The sequence below is a fragment of the Meles meles genome, chromosome 8 (genome assembly GCF_922984935.1).
Source record: "Meles meles chromosome 8, mMelMel3.1 paternal haplotype, whole genome shotgun sequence".
Classification (NCBI taxonomy): Eukaryota; Metazoa; Chordata; class Mammalia; order Carnivora; family Mustelidae; genus Meles; species Meles meles.
Genome location: NC_060073.1, coordinates 19193375 through 19209315, shown reverse-complemented (window position 1 = coordinate 19209315; position 15941 = coordinate 19193375). Strand labels below are relative to the sequence as shown.

General features: G+C 54.7%; 2 protein-coding genes across 3 annotated transcripts in view; one reads left to right on the top strand and one right to left on the bottom strand.

Annotated features, from left to right (window-relative positions):
- CSTPP1 (centriolar satellite-associated tubulin polyglutamylase complex regulator 1) overlaps positions 1 to 3476 on the top strand; it is a 190613-nt gene extending 187137 nt beyond the window's left edge. Inside the window, exons 8-9 of the mRNA XM_046017674.1 lie at positions 2398 to 2461; positions 2736 to 3476. Of these exons, the coding sequence (XP_045873630.1) occupies positions 2398 to 2461; positions 2736 to 2910 (239 nt within the window). The 3' untranslated portion in view covers positions 2911 to 3476. The remainder of the gene's footprint in view (positions 1 to 2397; positions 2462 to 2735) is intronic.
- A 1444-nt stretch (positions 3477 to 4920) lies between these two features.
- Positions 4921 to 15640, bottom strand: ARFGAP2 (ADP ribosylation factor GTPase activating protein 2). Of its 2 annotated transcripts, none has more exons than XM_046014708.1 (16): positions 15140 to 15640; positions 14851 to 14969; positions 14212 to 14284; positions 13572 to 13703; positions 13403 to 13483; positions 12481 to 12562; positions 12175 to 12231; positions 11049 to 11101; positions 10450 to 10586; positions 10221 to 10352; positions 8415 to 8543; positions 8201 to 8335; positions 7080 to 7206; positions 6824 to 6940; positions 6599 to 6717; positions 4921 to 6154 (listed from the first exon to the last, which is right to left on the bottom strand). In XM_046014708.1, the coding sequence occupies exons 1-15, from the start codon at positions 15209 to 15211 to the stop codon at positions 6613 to 6615; spliced, it is 1551 nt and encodes a 516-aa protein (XP_045870664.1). In that variant the 5' UTR covers positions 15212 to 15640; the 3' UTR covers positions 4921 to 6154; positions 6599 to 6612. The 2 variants fall into 2 exon arrangements, with proteins under 2 accessions (XP_045870664.1, XP_045870663.1); XM_046014707.1 differs by having other exon boundaries at positions 6824 to 6917; positions 15140 to 15634.
- Positions 15641 to 15941: the final 301 nt, after the last annotated feature.

The window sequence follows — 15941 nt, the reverse complement described above, 5'->3', positions numbered from 1 at the left end:
AGGAGGGGGCATCACCATCTCCGCCCTGACTTCTCACGTCAGACTCAGAGGCCTGGGGAGCCAGAACGTGCACAACAGAGACCGGCCCTCTTAGGCCTCTCACACTCGGGTGGGAAGGGACAGCCTTCCCCACCCAAGGCCCTGCCCCAACATGAAGCAGCCTCTCAGTGGCAGGGGTGTGCCCAGCCCCTCCCCATAGAATCCCCAGCTCTGCTCTGGGGAGTGGCCTGCAGGTTGGGCAGACACAGGGCTATTTACTCAGTGGCTTTGGAGATTATATATCAAAGAAACCTGAATCCCATTTGTAAGCAGGGCAAAGGTGTGTCTGAGGCGGCCCTTCTTCCCAGCTGGGGAAAAAAAATGATTAATCTGAAAAGGAGCAAAAAATAGGGGGAGAGGCCTGTGCTGGCCCAGTTTTTCCTGTCTGTCTTTTCTTCCTACTGGTCTGGTTGGCCTTCTCCGCCCACCCTGCTCTTCTCCCTCTCACACCTGCTGCTGCCCCATGGCAAGAGCCCCCTGCAGAGCTGGAAGGGTTGTCTTCCTCTTCCAGAAGTATCCAGGTGTGCTTGAGGCCTGTTTCCGGAGTCCCAAAGAACACATAGCCTTCCCCTTCCTTCTGCCAGTTGAGAGAAGGGGGTCAAGGGAAGGAAATTGAACATTCTTTAAGTGCTAACCACAGTAGGCCAAGTTGCTTTAGGTCTTTCCTGATACGAAGCCTGCTGGGGATACACGCAGGAGTGCAAGCCCCAGCAGGACTGACTGAGGCACACTGAGGCACGAGGCTCCTTATGCTGAATTGATGCTCTGGGTGTGTACAGGTCTAGGGACCCTTCAACTAAGTGACGCTGGTGGCCCCGGGTGCTGACTGGACCAGAGTAGAAAGGCAAACAGGAGTCAGAAGTCAGGAGTGAGGGGGCAACGGACGCGACTTGTTTATGTTTCCTTTCACACCAGGGTAACTCAGCCCCCTCCCTTCCCTTCCACCAGTCAGCCCACAGGAAGGAAAAGGAAAAGCAACTAGTACAGGCTCAAGCCTGGACAACCTCACTTTTTCTAGGGCTTTAAAAAGGGCGATCACTCTGTCAACCACTTTTCCTGCTGCTGGGTTGAGTGGGAGATGCGGCATCTGCCCTTCCCCGCATCTCCAGTGTGAGGAAAGCGATCTGGAGATACTCGGGGCGCAGCCAGCTGTGGAGAGGTGTTGTCTTGTTCCCTTAGTCCTCAAGGTACTCATACACACACACACGCACGCACACAAAATGAGGGGGCTCGGGGAATGCAGTTTGAAAACCACTAAGAGCAAAAGCGGGCCAGCAGGCATCATCTGAAAAAGCTTTGGAAAAGCAGGGACTTGAACTAAAGCCACATGGGTAAGTTTAAGATTGAGGCTTTCTGGAGACCAGCACTGCTAGCTGCCAGAGCTGCATTCTGACCGCCCGGGAGCTTCTCCCTCAACAACCTGCAGACCTCAGCTCCACCTGCCCTCCACTGTTAACAGCTCCAGGGAAAATCCGGACCAACCCCCACCCCTGGCCTTTTCCCTTTAGTCTGTAGCTGAGGAAACCGGCTCAGAGAGCTGTGGTAGAGCAGCCGGGGGCCGTTCCCGGCCTGGCGGCTCCTGGCCAGGCAGAAGAGTTCGGTCTGGTTCTGACCCAGCTTGCTCTTCTTGCTGCTCAGCGCCTCTGAGGAGCTGAGGCAGCATTTTTGACCATACTGTCTCTGAAGTGGGCGCCCTCTGATCTGGGGGGGCACAAAACTGGCTAATTTCTGATTTGGGGGATTAGCTGGACATAATCTATGTCTCTGGCCCCCAATACCTGGGGCCTCAAGGAAGGAACTGAGCCACCAGCACCAGGCCACAACCCACCACCCAGTCCTGGAAGGGGACAGCCCTGTGTGTGCAGTGACCTTGAGGTGTGGGGACATCTCATAGCTGTGGTTCCTGCCCCAACCTGAAGAGGGTAGGCGTGGGTTCACTAAATTTATCTAGCAGTGGCCACAACTTCCTGCCCCCATAACAGTTCTCTTAAAATTTCTCTTAAGAGCTCTTTCCCATGAACAAGTCATGGGAATAAAAGGTACAGCATAGAGATTATCGTCAATGACATTGTAACAACATTGTGTGGTGACAGATGGTAGCTGCCCTCGTGGTGAACTCAGCATAACGCACGGAGATGGTGAACCCCAGAAACTAATAGACATTCCATGTCCACTGTACTCAAATTTTTAAAAAAATTTTAGAAAGAACACTTCTCAGATCTTTTAGGTGAGCCCTCCCAGGGTCAGCAGAGCAGGTAGACCTGAAGGTGAGGGGCCCCTGCTGGGAACGCGGCTGTCTGACCGGAGCCTGCCTGAAAGACCCTCAGATTACTTCTGTGCCCCCCAATTATTTCGCAGGAGCTTTGCCTGACAAAGGGGACCTGATGCACGACCCAGCCATGGATGAGGAGCTGGAACGGCTGTAAGTGTCAGGTGGGGAAGTGCTGCCCCCTTGTGGGGGAGGCCTTATGTCCCTTGGACGCGGCCATGCCTTGTTCTGGGTCACACAGCGAAATGTGTGCAACACACCCGTCAGTCAGGGAAGGGTCTGGGCTCCAGCAGAGGCCTGAGGCAGCCTCTCTGAATCCTTTGGGAATATAGCACATGGTTTCATCCAAATGCAAAGAGCGACGTGGAGGTCCAGGTCTTTAGACAGGAGGCCCCCAGCTGCCCTCTGGGCTTCTTCCCTCCTTCAGGCTGGCCCAGATCCCAGGCCTGGTCAACTCGGCCACTGCCAACCCAGAGGCCGGCTGCCTGCCTTCCCGGACCCCTCCCCGGGTTGGCTCTCCCTGGAGACCCCTCCATCACGCCCGCAAGGTGGAAGCAGAGAGTGATGGCTCCACTGAAGAGACGGACGAGTCTGAGACTTGAGGCGTCTGAAGGATCCTATCCATACCTGTCCAGCTCCCACCCAGCCCTTGGGACTCCCACCCAACCTCCTCCCCCATTCCCGTGCCATGCTGCCCTCTGCTGGTGAAAAGCCTGAATAACAGCCCAAGCCCAGAAACCAGCCAGAGGGGTTCCAGTATCATCAGCCAAATCAAGCAGTGACCCTGAAAAGTAACAGCCTACTCTCCTTGGCCCTGTCAGCCTCTGCACTTTAGTCACGACCCAAGCTGACAGCAGACTGAGCGGAGGCCATCAGGAGGATGACTTTTGCTGACAGTCCCCACCATGTATGGGTGCTCTTCTCACAGCAACATTAGGCAGGGGAGACCATGAATAACTGTGCAGGGCCTCATATGGCCAAGGGCGATACCCGTGGTGCAAGTGTCGGGTGGACATACACACGATGGCCTTCTGCTAGAGGAAGAGCCACTGGCATGATAGGATGAAGGGTTGGCAAGAAGACGAGTCCACTTCCAAAGACTGCTCCGAGTTCCCCGTGTCTAACAGTTCAACATGTTAAATGAATAAAAGTCCCTTGTATCTGGTAAGTGGTGAATCTAAAGCCACTAGACTGGGGAGGGGGTGAAGGGAAGGGGCGAGATTGCATTTTTGGCGCTGAGTTCCGGCTTTTCTGGCAGGACTGGGAGGTGGGGGCCAGGGGGCCACTCAAGCCTGGACACCAGCATCAGATAATGAGCCAAGAGGGACTCCCCTCCTGCACAGGCCAGCAACCTTTCAAAGGTGCTTTCAGCTGGAATGGGCCTTCAGAAAACAAGCTCAGGGGGTTCAAGGCCAGGTTCCCATGACTCTAAAGACCCTGGCCTCATACTGTTAGCACTGCAGAGTCTTCTAGCCAGAGTTTCATTAAAATGTTTGCTAAGCCCCTGCTCAGGGTTGGGACAATGGGGATGCAGCTGTGAATGACAGGCCTGAGGAAGACAAGCTTCCAGCCAAGACTGGAGAAAGGTAAAGACAGGTGGTCTTCAACTTCCTTGAATGGGCCAGGGGCCATCCAGAAAAAGCCACCCAGAGACCGAAGCAGAACAGGCTGCCTCCTAGGATGGGGGTCACCACACTGGGCACACACATTTTCCTGGTCTCCTCTCTGCCCAGACCAGCCCCCTCAGACAGTTTCAGGAACTGGCTCCCCAAGGCCTGCAGAGCCAGGCCGGGACTGGAAGCTCCAGTCCCACTGAAGCCCCAAGCCCTGGAAACTCTCCAGGCACACCATCATCTCCAGCTGCCTGCTGACTGGCAGCAGTACGGAGATCCTGGTGGGCATCGGAATCACCTGGGGAGCTGGTTTACGACACAAGTGACCAAGTTCTGGCTTGGGGTGGTAGGGGCGGGCACAGAAATCTGGATTATCAACACTCCAGGTGATTCCAGGGCTGGAGGGCCCAGACCTGCACTTTGGAAATGAGGGCTTAAAGCCCCACGGCCCCTCTTTTCTAATCCTGTCTCCCAGATCAATGGTTTACCCCTGTACCCTGAAGACCCCTAAGGTGGCAAATATATTCCAGGGGCCTCTACTGAGGGAACAGATTACCAAGCTAGGGAGTTCTACACACACATACATTCTTTTCTTCCTAGACTTAAAAGGGTTCCTTTAAGGCTGTAGATTTCATCTGTCTTTAAACCCCCCTGAGAAACACACCCCAGTCAAGCCTCCTGTTGGGGTGAGGTGCGGGGCTGCTAGGCTGCTCGCCTGCCCACAGCAGTATGGCTCACTGGAGGAGTCAAAGGGCCAACTAATACCAGCTCTTTCCTCCGCGTGCAACAGGGTGGTGAGGTCGAGGCTGCACTGGACCTCGCGGCAGCACAGGGCCGAGGAGCCAGGGGCCTTTGGTTTTCAGAGAAGAGACAAGCTGGAGGCCCCGGAGAGCATGCCCTCAGCTTCGGCACCATCGCCCTACCCATGTCGGTGGGAGCCCAGAGAGTGAGCCAGGGGCCTGCACGGGGCAGGGAGGCGGGACCCAGAAAGGACACGACTTCACTCAGACCAAGAGCCGCCCAGGGCCCTGCCAAGGCTTTATTTGACACCACTCTGTTTCAATACAAACAGTCCAGAAAGAAAGTCAAGTCCCTTTGGGGGAGGGGGCAAAGAAAGACTGGTCTGTGTGGCTTAGGAGCCCATCCCCCGCCCCCCAGCGGGCAGGGTGGGCCCAAACAGGCAGCACAGCAGGCAGAGAGGGCACCAGGGACGACACAGGGCACCGCCAGGGGACAAGGCCTGCAATTCTGTCGGTGCCTCAAGCTCTCACTAGGGGGGTGCTGTCCAGGCCCCCCTTAAGACCAGGGTGATACAGAAGAAAGCTGAGCCCCAAAAGCCTGTTTCTGTCCCTTATGTCCTCTGCTTCCTTGGCCAGCATTATGCTCACAGCATCCAGAGCAGGGCACAGGGCAGATGAGACCCAGCATGGCCACCAAGCAGGGGAAGAAGGGACAGAGGGGCCTGTGCTCCACAACTGGTGGTATGGAAGGACTCCAAGACACTCAGGAGAAGCATCCCTCAAGTGATCATTGTAAAAAGGGGTGGTGAGACAGGAGATGACCACTCGGGCCTCCAGTCTGATCCCAAGTGAAACCTTTAGGTACTGGGTAAAGTCTCTAGCCCTTAATAAGGCCCAGACGAAGGTCCTTCCCCTCCCCTGCCATCTCCTGGCAGCAGAAGAGGCCACTGGAGCAGCAAGAGCAGCAAGCCCACAGCCTCCCTCCCCGGGGGCTGGTCCACAGCAGACTCTTTCTAGACCTGCCCACGGGTTCCAGAGGAGGGGGCCAAACCCCAGACAACCTGGAAGGATCCTAGAGCTGGCAAAAAAGCCTTATACATCTCACCTTCCCTACTTGGGGAAGGGATGGACCCAGCAGAAGCTCGCCTGAGGGAACTCCTCTCCTCGCTCCCAGTGTGGCCAGACAAGGGAGCAGCAGCTTGGTTGGGGGGAGGGAAGGGGCAGGATCAAAGGACAGTGTCTAGCACATGGCCAGGGGGTGTGAGGGGAGGAGAATACAGGGCTCAGTCTACAGGCAGAGGTCAAGGCTGGAACTGCCCATCCCCCCCACCACCCGAGATCCTCAAAAGCCACCCAACTCACACACAACACATAAAGTAACAATTCCTCCCCAGCTTCCACAAGGCAAGCACCCCTGGCCTCAGAATCATGGGGGTTTTGCTGCTATTGCCACCATATGCTTGAGCCGTGGATCAGTAGGAACCATAGCGATCCTGGACATGGGGGAAGAAGAAAAAGAAGTCCAAGCCCCTTGCTGGCAGCAGAATCCCCCACCACTCTGGCAGGACTAGGGTACACCGGGGAATCGGGCTCCAATCTCATTATGGCAGAGGTAGTTTTATATTTTACTGTGCCTCAGGGAAGGGGCTGTGGCCAGATCCCAAGGGGGAAGCCCTGCCTGATCCTGAAGCTGGGGAGGAAGGAGAAAGAAGGGGAAGGTGACAAGGCCGGAGAAGTCAGTGCAGGCACGGCATCCTCTCAGGAAGCAGCCCAGGCCCGGTACCCAGCTCAAAGGAGAGAAGCTGCCCCTCCAGGAAAAGAAAAAGCTCTTTTTTGGGCTCAGGAGCTAGCCAGCAGCAGTGTCTGGAAGTGGTGAAGGCCAACCTCCCAGGGCGACTCTCTACTCTTTACCCTCCTGCCCCAGGCCCCAGCCTCACCTGCAAAGAATTCATCACACCGTTCGCCAGCACGGCCATCTTCCCAGCCACAGATTTGACACCCTGCTTAAACTGGGCAATGTCCGCCGTGGGGAGCACGTTGCCCAACGATACGCTACCTGTAAAAGCAAGGGAAAGCGGGGCTCAGAGCCCTGTGGCCCCACAGGGCCTTCCAGTCCTGCTCAAGGGCCAGGCCCGGTGTGCACCTTACCCCTGCAGCCCTACCTGCTCCATGAGTCCCATCCACGTCCCCGAAGAGGTCAGAAGAGCTGATGGCACTGCTCCCTGAGAGCTGCTGGAGTCGAGACCGGGCTTCATGCTGTGGTGAGGAAAGAGGAAGGCCTAGGGAATGTTTTGGCCAAAGACTCAAAAACTCCTTATCCGCCAAAGACTGCCCGGTGCTGAAGCCCAAAGCAACCGCACGGAGGAAGCTCCCACCCCACCTGCTGCCTCCAGGCTCAGGACCGACAACTCCACTTACCTCAGCATCCACCTCCCGCCCGAAGAACATGTCCGATGAGATGGCTTTGGCTCCTGCAAATTTCTGGCGCGCCTCACTGGACTCGAGGCCTGAGCTCCGGCTTTCCACCTCCCTTCTGTTTGTGACTCTGAGGGGTGGATGTGGGATACCTCTGATCCTTCCCATTACCATCGGAGCCCAGTCACACTAATCCCATTACTAACAGAGACTGCAAACAGTGCGAGTGGCCTCCTGCGGCTGCTCACTATGGCCACATCTGGCTGTGGCCCTGGGACTCATGGACCCTCTCTCCTGGACCAGGCTCCTCTCTTCCCCACACCGAAGCCAGGGCCCAAGAGAGCTTATGGTGCCTCTGCCACGCCACGCGGACATACAGTTTAGAGGGGACTAGTCTTCTAACCCAAACTTCTAGAGCGTCATCAAAGTCTAGGACGTCAATACATCACTACAGCCAGTCTCCTCCAAATGACGCCTGGCCTAACACTAGGGTGACCATATGTCTCTGTCCGCCTGCATTTATCTACTCTCCTGTCATTTTCACCCTCAAAAGCCTCCCAGTGTGGACGTTAAGTGTCTGGTCACTCCCATCTCCCGCCAAAATGCGCAGACCCTGGCCTAGGTGCTTTTTAAGTTTCGTTACATTTAATTCTTCCAGGGACCCTGTGAAGTCACTACTTATGTCTCTTTTTTACAAATGATCTGCAGGCCATTCATCAGTTAAATCTTGCCCAGATTATAATAAGCTTAAAAAGAAAAAAAAAAAAAAAAAAAACAAAACAAGTAACACGATGGCCAGAGACCCGTAAATCTGGGTGGTCAGGACTAAAGCATAAAATCAGGACCCTCACACCAGAGAAACAGACCCTGGACTAAAGAAGCTGCTAACCCTTCTGTGACGACAAAGCACAGCTCAAACCAAAGCCTGATTCCCGCACCTGACAGCCACCAGCCACGAGTGGCTAACCTTACTAATACTAAATTAAAAACCCAGCTCCTCAGCTGCACCAGCCATGTGAGAAGAGCTCAGGAGCTTCCCCCCCCCGCCCGGCGGAGAGCAGGTACACAGAACATTCCCGTCCCAGGAAAATCCTGCTGGACAGTGCTGCCCTAGCCCACTCCACCTTTCCGAAATAGGCCGGATGCTTGAGATGGTCACTTCTGGCTCCTTCTCCTCCATCCGGTCCATACCCCAGGCGGCATCTGTATCCCAGCGGGAACTGAAACTTTCCCCCAAGGAGAAGGGGTTGTCCTTGTACCTGGTGAGACAGAAGAGCGGCTTAGAAAAGCTTGATGAGGAACATGGTGGCCAAGTCTGCACCCCAACAACAGCCTTACTTCGGGGGTCCAGAGGCGAAAGTATCAACATCATCAAACAAGTCGAGCTGCGAGCGGGAGGACTTTGCACTCACGGGCGTTTCCTGCTCGATCACCTGCATCTCAGACAGCACCGAGTGAGAGACGGAGCTGTGGGGACAAGGAGAGCCACCCAAGAGCAGCTGTGAGCAGCGGTGTTGCCACCGGAGAGTCCTCTCCCCGGGCCTGCGCCCCGGGCTGGGCCAGACCCCGCAGGGAGCACTCGGGGCCCCACGGAGCCAGAGGACACCCTCGTCTGCCCGCACGTCAGCTGTTCTCTCAAAGCAGGCCTTCCCTGGCAAAGGACTGTTCGTCTGCCTCTTACTTTAACGACGTGCACCGAACAGTAGTGCTCTCAGTCCCTAAAAACAACTCAACAGACTTGCTGCACCGTGGGCCACATCCTTTGCCAATACTGACATGTTCAACGGAAAAGATGCACAGATGCCCCAGAACCAGGAAACAGAGTCTAATGGAATCAAGGCGAATTCTAGACTTTCGATCTCACTTAAAAACCAGAATACTGGACAGCAATCCTGGCGATAGTGGGTTTGTGAGCTCCGCCAGTGGTCTGATTTACTGAAGTGCAGCAGCCCCGTGCAGAAGGTATTACTATGTCTTTCTACAGGTGAGAAAATGGACTCCGAGCAGCTCAGCAACTTGCCTAAAGCCCACACATCTCGTAACTGGCACAACTAGATGCTGAACACAGAACTATTGATTCCAAATTCAGTATTTTGTGCCTTTATCCTCTACTTCTCTGAAAGAAGATAAGGCTGGCTATTTCTGCTTAATCTTTTCAGAACACGTGCCAGCTGGATTTAGTAACTCCATTTCCTTCCATGTGCTACTTGTATAACATACAGCTAATCAGGGAAACATCACATTTTAAGCCCAGAAAGGACTTTAGGTCTCTTTTTTTGCAATGCAATAGAATCTTTAGCTTAAATCCAGACTACCCTACTTAAAACCCCACTGTACAACACTCATCTTCAGGGCTCTGCCAGCTAAAAGCTGTAGATATTTTATAATGAGTTTAAGTGAAATCAATCCTTAAGATGCCTCTGTGGAGGAAGACACAGGAGGAGAGCGAGGCACCAAGAATTAGTACCACTCGCCCAACGCCGCCTCTTCACCGGGAGACCAGACAGCAGCCCCAGGGCCTGGTGCTGTCCAACATTCTGGATTTTAAGAGAGATCAAAAGTCTACTGTAACTGAAATCTCTAGATGCAAGCTCTTAGTGCAGAGCAAACAAAATGGGTAAGAGAACTGGTTTGCAGTTCTTGTTTTGTTTTTAAGAAAACCACAGCAACATAAGCCCAGCGGTCCTGAAACAGGAAGGATATTGTCGACGCAAAGAGCGTTTGTCTAGGGGCATTTCTCGGTGTTATCGTGCCTGGCAGCAATGGTGTTTAGTGGACAAGGATTAGGGATGCTAAGAGCCTTGCAATTCTTGCAAGTCTTAAAAAATAAAGTCTTAAATACTCTTAAAAAACAAAGAAACAACCCACCAAAGTGCTTAACCCCATTAAGCAACATCACCCTACCCTCTTGGGAATATGGAAAAAGCACTCAATCCTATTTCTCTCACTTGGCAAACGCAATGAGCACAGACCTACTCTGTGACGAGCACTATACTAGGCACTTTAAGACAATTAGCAAAGCCATCTATCTGTTTAGCCTCGGGGGAAGACTGAGCCTCAAAACCCAAACTGCTGGGAAGAATTCCCAATGGCTCCCAAGAGAACTGTGGCATTCCCCTGCCACACCCCAGAGCTAAGCCTCACCTGCGGGACACCAAGCCCATGCCCAACCTCTCTGCCTGTTCTCGCTTCTTCCCTTCCAGATTCTGTAGCTTCTTCTCCTCCTTCTTACGGTCAATTTGGAGCTCCTGGTAGGCCAGGCGCATAGAGGCAACCCTTGGAAGGAATAAACGTGTCAGAGGCCAGCTCACATCCTGACCGTCCCACCACCCACCCAATCCCCATGAGCTGGGGCCGCTCGGGGAATGCTCACATGGACTCCTCGGCCTGCTTCTTGGCATCTGATGCCTGCTGCTCGCGGAGCTTCTCTGCCACCTGGGCCTGCCGCTCAATCTCACTGAAGCTCTGGCTGCTCACCTTCTGGGCCCCCAGGCCTTTCTTGGCACCCAGCTGGGAAGAGAATGATGGGATGGAGACCTTGCCAACAACCACAACTCTTCTGCTCCCTCCCAAGCATGGCTTCTCTAGTCATACCCGCAAAGGAAGCATTCCTTCTTAACATTTAGGGTAAAAAAAACAGGGAGCCCAGCCAGCATGCTCAAGAAGGAGAAGAGCGGCTCTGCTGGAGTTGGGCACAAGGTGGCTCTCCCCATGCACAGCAGAGGCCTCAGGGCCTGCAAACAGCAGGTAATGCTGACCAGGACCGGTCTGTGCCAGGACCCTGATGTACACAATCGCACTGACTTCCCTGGGGCCCCTTAAATACAGGCATCTGGACAGCCCTTTCATAGTCAGGGTTCAGAAAAGTACCTCTGCCAAAGTGACACGGCCAGTAAGCGGCAGGGCCGGGGGTGCGTCCAGGCTGCCTAGCACTAGCTCCTAACCACCACCACACTGCCTCTCTCCACCTACCCCTTTCTTAGCTCCTGCTGGCTTCTTCTTGCCAATGAGAGAGGTTCTCGGTTCTGTGTGAGAAAGAAGATGGGGCATGAGTGAAGACAAAGGGAGGTCAGAGGCAGTGGCTCAGTCCATACTGTGCAGCTTCTTGGCAAGAGCTTCTACTAAGAACGGCTTCAGGCAGAGGAAGGCAAGGCTGCCACCCACCAGTCCCAACCAATGGCATTGGTGGAGTCTAAGCCAAGGACAGACAGACAAGGTTAGGCGAGGCTCCCGACTCCCAGCAGACTGAGGTAAGAACCTAGACCCAAAGCGCCAGAGACTGTCACAGTCTCTGAACCGACGCGAAGACTACTAGGCAGAGAGCAGGAGTTAAATACCAGCCTCAGCTCCTACAGCAGGGAGCTGACATGCAAGGGGCTGAGCTCCCCAAGCAGCTGTTGGTTACCTCTGGCAGGAAGGGCCCCTTTAGGTGACAGACACATGGACTCTAGAGAGAAAGACTTATGACTAACAAGGGGTCCACCCCAGAGCCTCCATATAGCTCCTGAGCCCAGAGGCCAAAGTTATCCGCAGAGGCCTCTAAAGAGCCTCACTTCAGACCAAACCATGCCAGTCTTCGCATGGGCTCAGTTTTAGTCATTTGCTAGCCTCCTGCCCCAACCCCCAAGGGTCAACAGAACAACCAAGGTCAGCAAACACTGTTCTAATGCTGAGCCAAAACTAAAGAACACTAAGGAAAGTAAAAAAAAGAACTGAAAGGCCAGAGACAGGCTGAGAAAGGACGGTGTTGCCTCCAGGTGTGAGAGCTGCATGCCCATCCCATGAAACGGACCAGACAGGCCAATCTGGCCTCAGACTCCAGGGTTAGGTGTCCAGTCTCATACTGGCCTCCCCACACTTTGGCTAGACTCAGCTCCACATTCAGAGGCAGACCCCAGGCCTTGTCCACCAGCTACCCGCTTTATCAATTCAAAGTCCTTGTAGCTAATGCTGCAACCACAAACCCAATCCCAGTCCCCACTCCAGAGAGGTCAGATGCTCAATCTCATGACCTCAGTCCACACGACCAGGCAAGAGCAAACCTGAAAAGAGCCCACCCTCTCCCAGTCACCCCGCACCTGCCAGGTGGCATACTGACCCAGAGAGGCTTTGGGTGAGGTGCCAAGCAGGTCCATGTTGGGGCCGTGTTCCGGCTCTGTGGATGCAATGGTGGGAGTTAGGTGTAAGGCACAAAGCTTGCAGTGACTTCCCCTTACGGGAGGCGACGGGGATGAGTAGGGAATGCCCACTACATCCTCCAAGAGACTGAAAAGAATCTTAACCCACCGAGAAACACAGGAACCCCCCCACACACATTCCAATTCTCTTGGTCCGATGTCCCCTTCCTAGGCCCAAGTCCTCTGCCAACACCAGGGCACCTGGTTGAAATCTGGACTGAACTCACGTGCCAGGCTACTGATCTCTGCAGAAGGTGGTAGCTGCTGCGTCTCTGCTGGGTCTGGGGCTGGTACTTTCCAGGCAGGGGGCTAAAAAACAAGCCAGATCACAGAAGCTTGAATGAGCCACTCCTCCTGGCAAGGAGTGCCAAGAACCCATAGGTACCTTCTGGGGATGAGGCTCTCCTCAAGCCCAGACGAAAAGAAGACTGGAGGCCAGTGAGTAAAAGCATAGCTGCGACTGCCGATGGAAGAAACCGGAAATTCACAGCTACCTCCAGCCTCCAGGACTCACTGAGAGCCAGAGCTCACTGCCCTCATGTCACAACAACTAACAACTACTGGGCACTTACCACCTGCCAAGCACAAGTCTAAAGGCCTTTCACATATAAATACACTTAATGACCAGGACAAACCCTACACGGTAGACAGAGCTCTTTTAGAGTCACAGGTTTTGACGGGTTAAATGACTTAGCTACCACCCTAGAAATGCTAAGGAGAGGAGCAGGAATTCAAACTAAGAATCTGAATTCAGCACCCAATGCCAGTAGACAGGAAACCTCCTGCCACAGGTGGACTGCTGGGAGGGAATCCTTTCATTGTCCCCAACCACAGTACCTTACTTATGGGCGAAGAACCCAGGAAAAGTTGTCTGGAGCTCCTGACACCTCCTGAGCTTTCAAAAAGCTTCTCCTCCTCCCTACTATCCCAGTTTATAGGGGTCCATTCCTAAAGACGGGCACAGTGCACACCTACTTATAGGAGGAGGAAACGTCTGGGTCTACCCAGCAGTGGGCCACAGATATTCCCTGCTGAGGTCTCATACCAAGGTGAATGGACTCCATGCCACATGATCACAGAAGGCCTTGGCCTGGTAAGGAAGCCACCCGCCAGCAACAACCATGTGAAATATTCCTTGTGGGCACTCACTTGAGAGTGTTCCGTGAAGAAATCAGAGTCTTTCTTCTCTGGGGAGTGACTGGCAGCACTACTCATATTGCCTATCCAAAGCTAGAAGGAAGAGGACAAGCCTTGAAACACAGGGCCCTGAATATTCCCACTCACCCCATTACCCTCGCCCCGGGGAACAGGCACTTACATCAGTGCCATGCCTCGCCAGGGCTGCACTCCCCAGCTGCCGGATCTTTTCCCGGTACATCTGGGCAGCTCGGCTATTATATTTGGTGTTGGCATCACTGGCTGTACATCCATGTTGGCGGAAGAAAGCTGTCTGGAGAGCAAGGAAGAGAGGAGAGGCATGCTACAGGTGATTCCCCAGAGCGAAAGAGGCACCCCGTGTAACAGTGGGTTAATATTTACATATGATAAAATACACCCTACTGACACCAGCAGTTCTTCACAGAGGCAAAGATCCCCAGCAATGCCTGTGAAAAAACAGCCTCCCAAAACTGCACCTAAGCCCTCATTCAGCCCTGCCTGCAGACAGCATGCCATCCCCACCGTGCCCATCCTTCATCCAGGCTCACGAGATCTGGATGACCGTGGAGACCCCAACTACTCAGTTAGCCTCTCCCCAAGAACATCTGTCCAGTTTAGTTTGAATCCGAAGCCCAGCTGAGAAAAACCAACTTCCAGGTTTAGAGAATAGTGTACAGTGTTGCTACAGACCAGAAAATCCTCTGAAAAGAGATAATGACAGGGCTTCCTAGGAAGACACTGTAAAGTTAGAACCCAAGCAGAAGAATGGGGGTGGGAAGGATGGTAAGAAGGAGCTTTACCGCATTGGCATTTCCGCCGACCTGCATACACCTCAGGTGGAACCAGTTCCAGTTGGAATCCAACTCTGTGGACCTGTGTGCAAGGGCTGCATGTCACCCACCAGGAGATACCAGGAGACGCTTCCTGGCAGACACATACCTGTCATCTGGCCTCGGGCTGCAGTAGGCGCCCAGGAAACATTAATCAGCCACCACCCTACTTCCTCCACTTTACCTGGTCCATGAAAGGTTTGCTCTTCAATTATCTAGTCAAAAGAGTAGTAATTATTGTCCAGATCCGAAAGGAGATCGAATTCTCAAGCACTCAAGCTTGGATTTAGCTTTCCCCTTAAGGACAGTCATAGTCTTGCTACAGACATACTCGACCAAACTGATCAGCAACAAGATCAATGCAGCTAACTTTTCCCTGAAACTAATACTCGGAGTGTCAAGTTTAACCAACAGTAAAGAAGAAAATTTTAACCTATACGCGGACACAAGCCGCCTATGTGGCAAGGGGCCCACCCAGGCGGCTGCCTCTCGTGGGCAGTCACTGGATCCCTCCCCGGCCAAGCGGTCCAATCGAGGCAGCGACTCTCCCTTACTAAGCCCACAGCCCTGGCCGGCCAGGTAAGCACAGCAGCCGCAAGAAGACTCTACCTGATGAAGCTGAGATGGACGCCCAGGGAGCGGTGCACCCCGGAACAGTCAATGCACAAGAAAACACCATACGTGATGCTGGCCCAACTCGGATTCTTCGCGCCACAGTCGAAGCAGGCCTGGGTGGAGGAGGCGATGAGCCAATGGTTAGGGGCCCCGAGTCGAGGCCGGACGCAGACACGCCAGGTAAACAGCCCACGTCCGCCCCTCTCCCTCCCTCACACCCCAGGGAAGACAGGAGACTCCCTCTCCGCTAGCGCCGGACCCCACGCGCCTCCCGCTCGCGCACCTTGTTGGTCGGAATTCCGCGAAGCCGCTTGAAAATAGTCTGGATTTCGGTATTGCTCGGTTCCGCCGCCATTTTCTCTCCTTCCCAGACACCAGCGCGACCGACGGGTCCTGTCGCGGGCCAATCCGCAGCGGGGAAGGCGGGGCACCGAGGGGGCGCCCACACTGCCCTCGCCAGCCGGGGGTGGGGCGATCTGTCCAGATCTGGACCAATGAGCAGCGGCGGAATCGGAGCGGAGCCGGCGGCAGCCGCCGACTCTACAATGGTCGCGGGACCCACGCCGCGCCACGCCACGCCACGCCACGCCGGGGCCAATCCGCAGCCAGGGCGGAGCGACGGCTCGCCGGCGGACCCAAACCTCGCGCTACCGCCACCGGATGCCCCGCCAGCCCCGGCAGGTGGCGCGACCTACCAGAAGGCGAAGGCTGCGGGGCTGGGGGCGGGTGGCCGGGGGCCACGGTTGGGGCCAGTTCCCGATGCATGAGTAATGATTAACAGTTCTACCCTGCACTGGGATCTCACCGGCCTGAACCAAAGACAGACGGGCTGGACTCCCGTCTGGCCCAGAACTCAGTACCCAGCCTCCAACCTTGGCGGGCTCACTCCAGGCCCAACCTTAAGTACCTCCCACCCCAGATTAAGGTCCCCAGAGCAGATACCAGCCAGAGCAGATACCAGGCTGGCAGACCTTTGCCCATGACACACCTTAGGCCCACAGACCTCCCCGCTCTAGAGTGCCCCTCTCCAGATGCTCTCTGCAGCCTGGCCAGGGTGGACTATCAGAAAAGATGCACACAAGCCT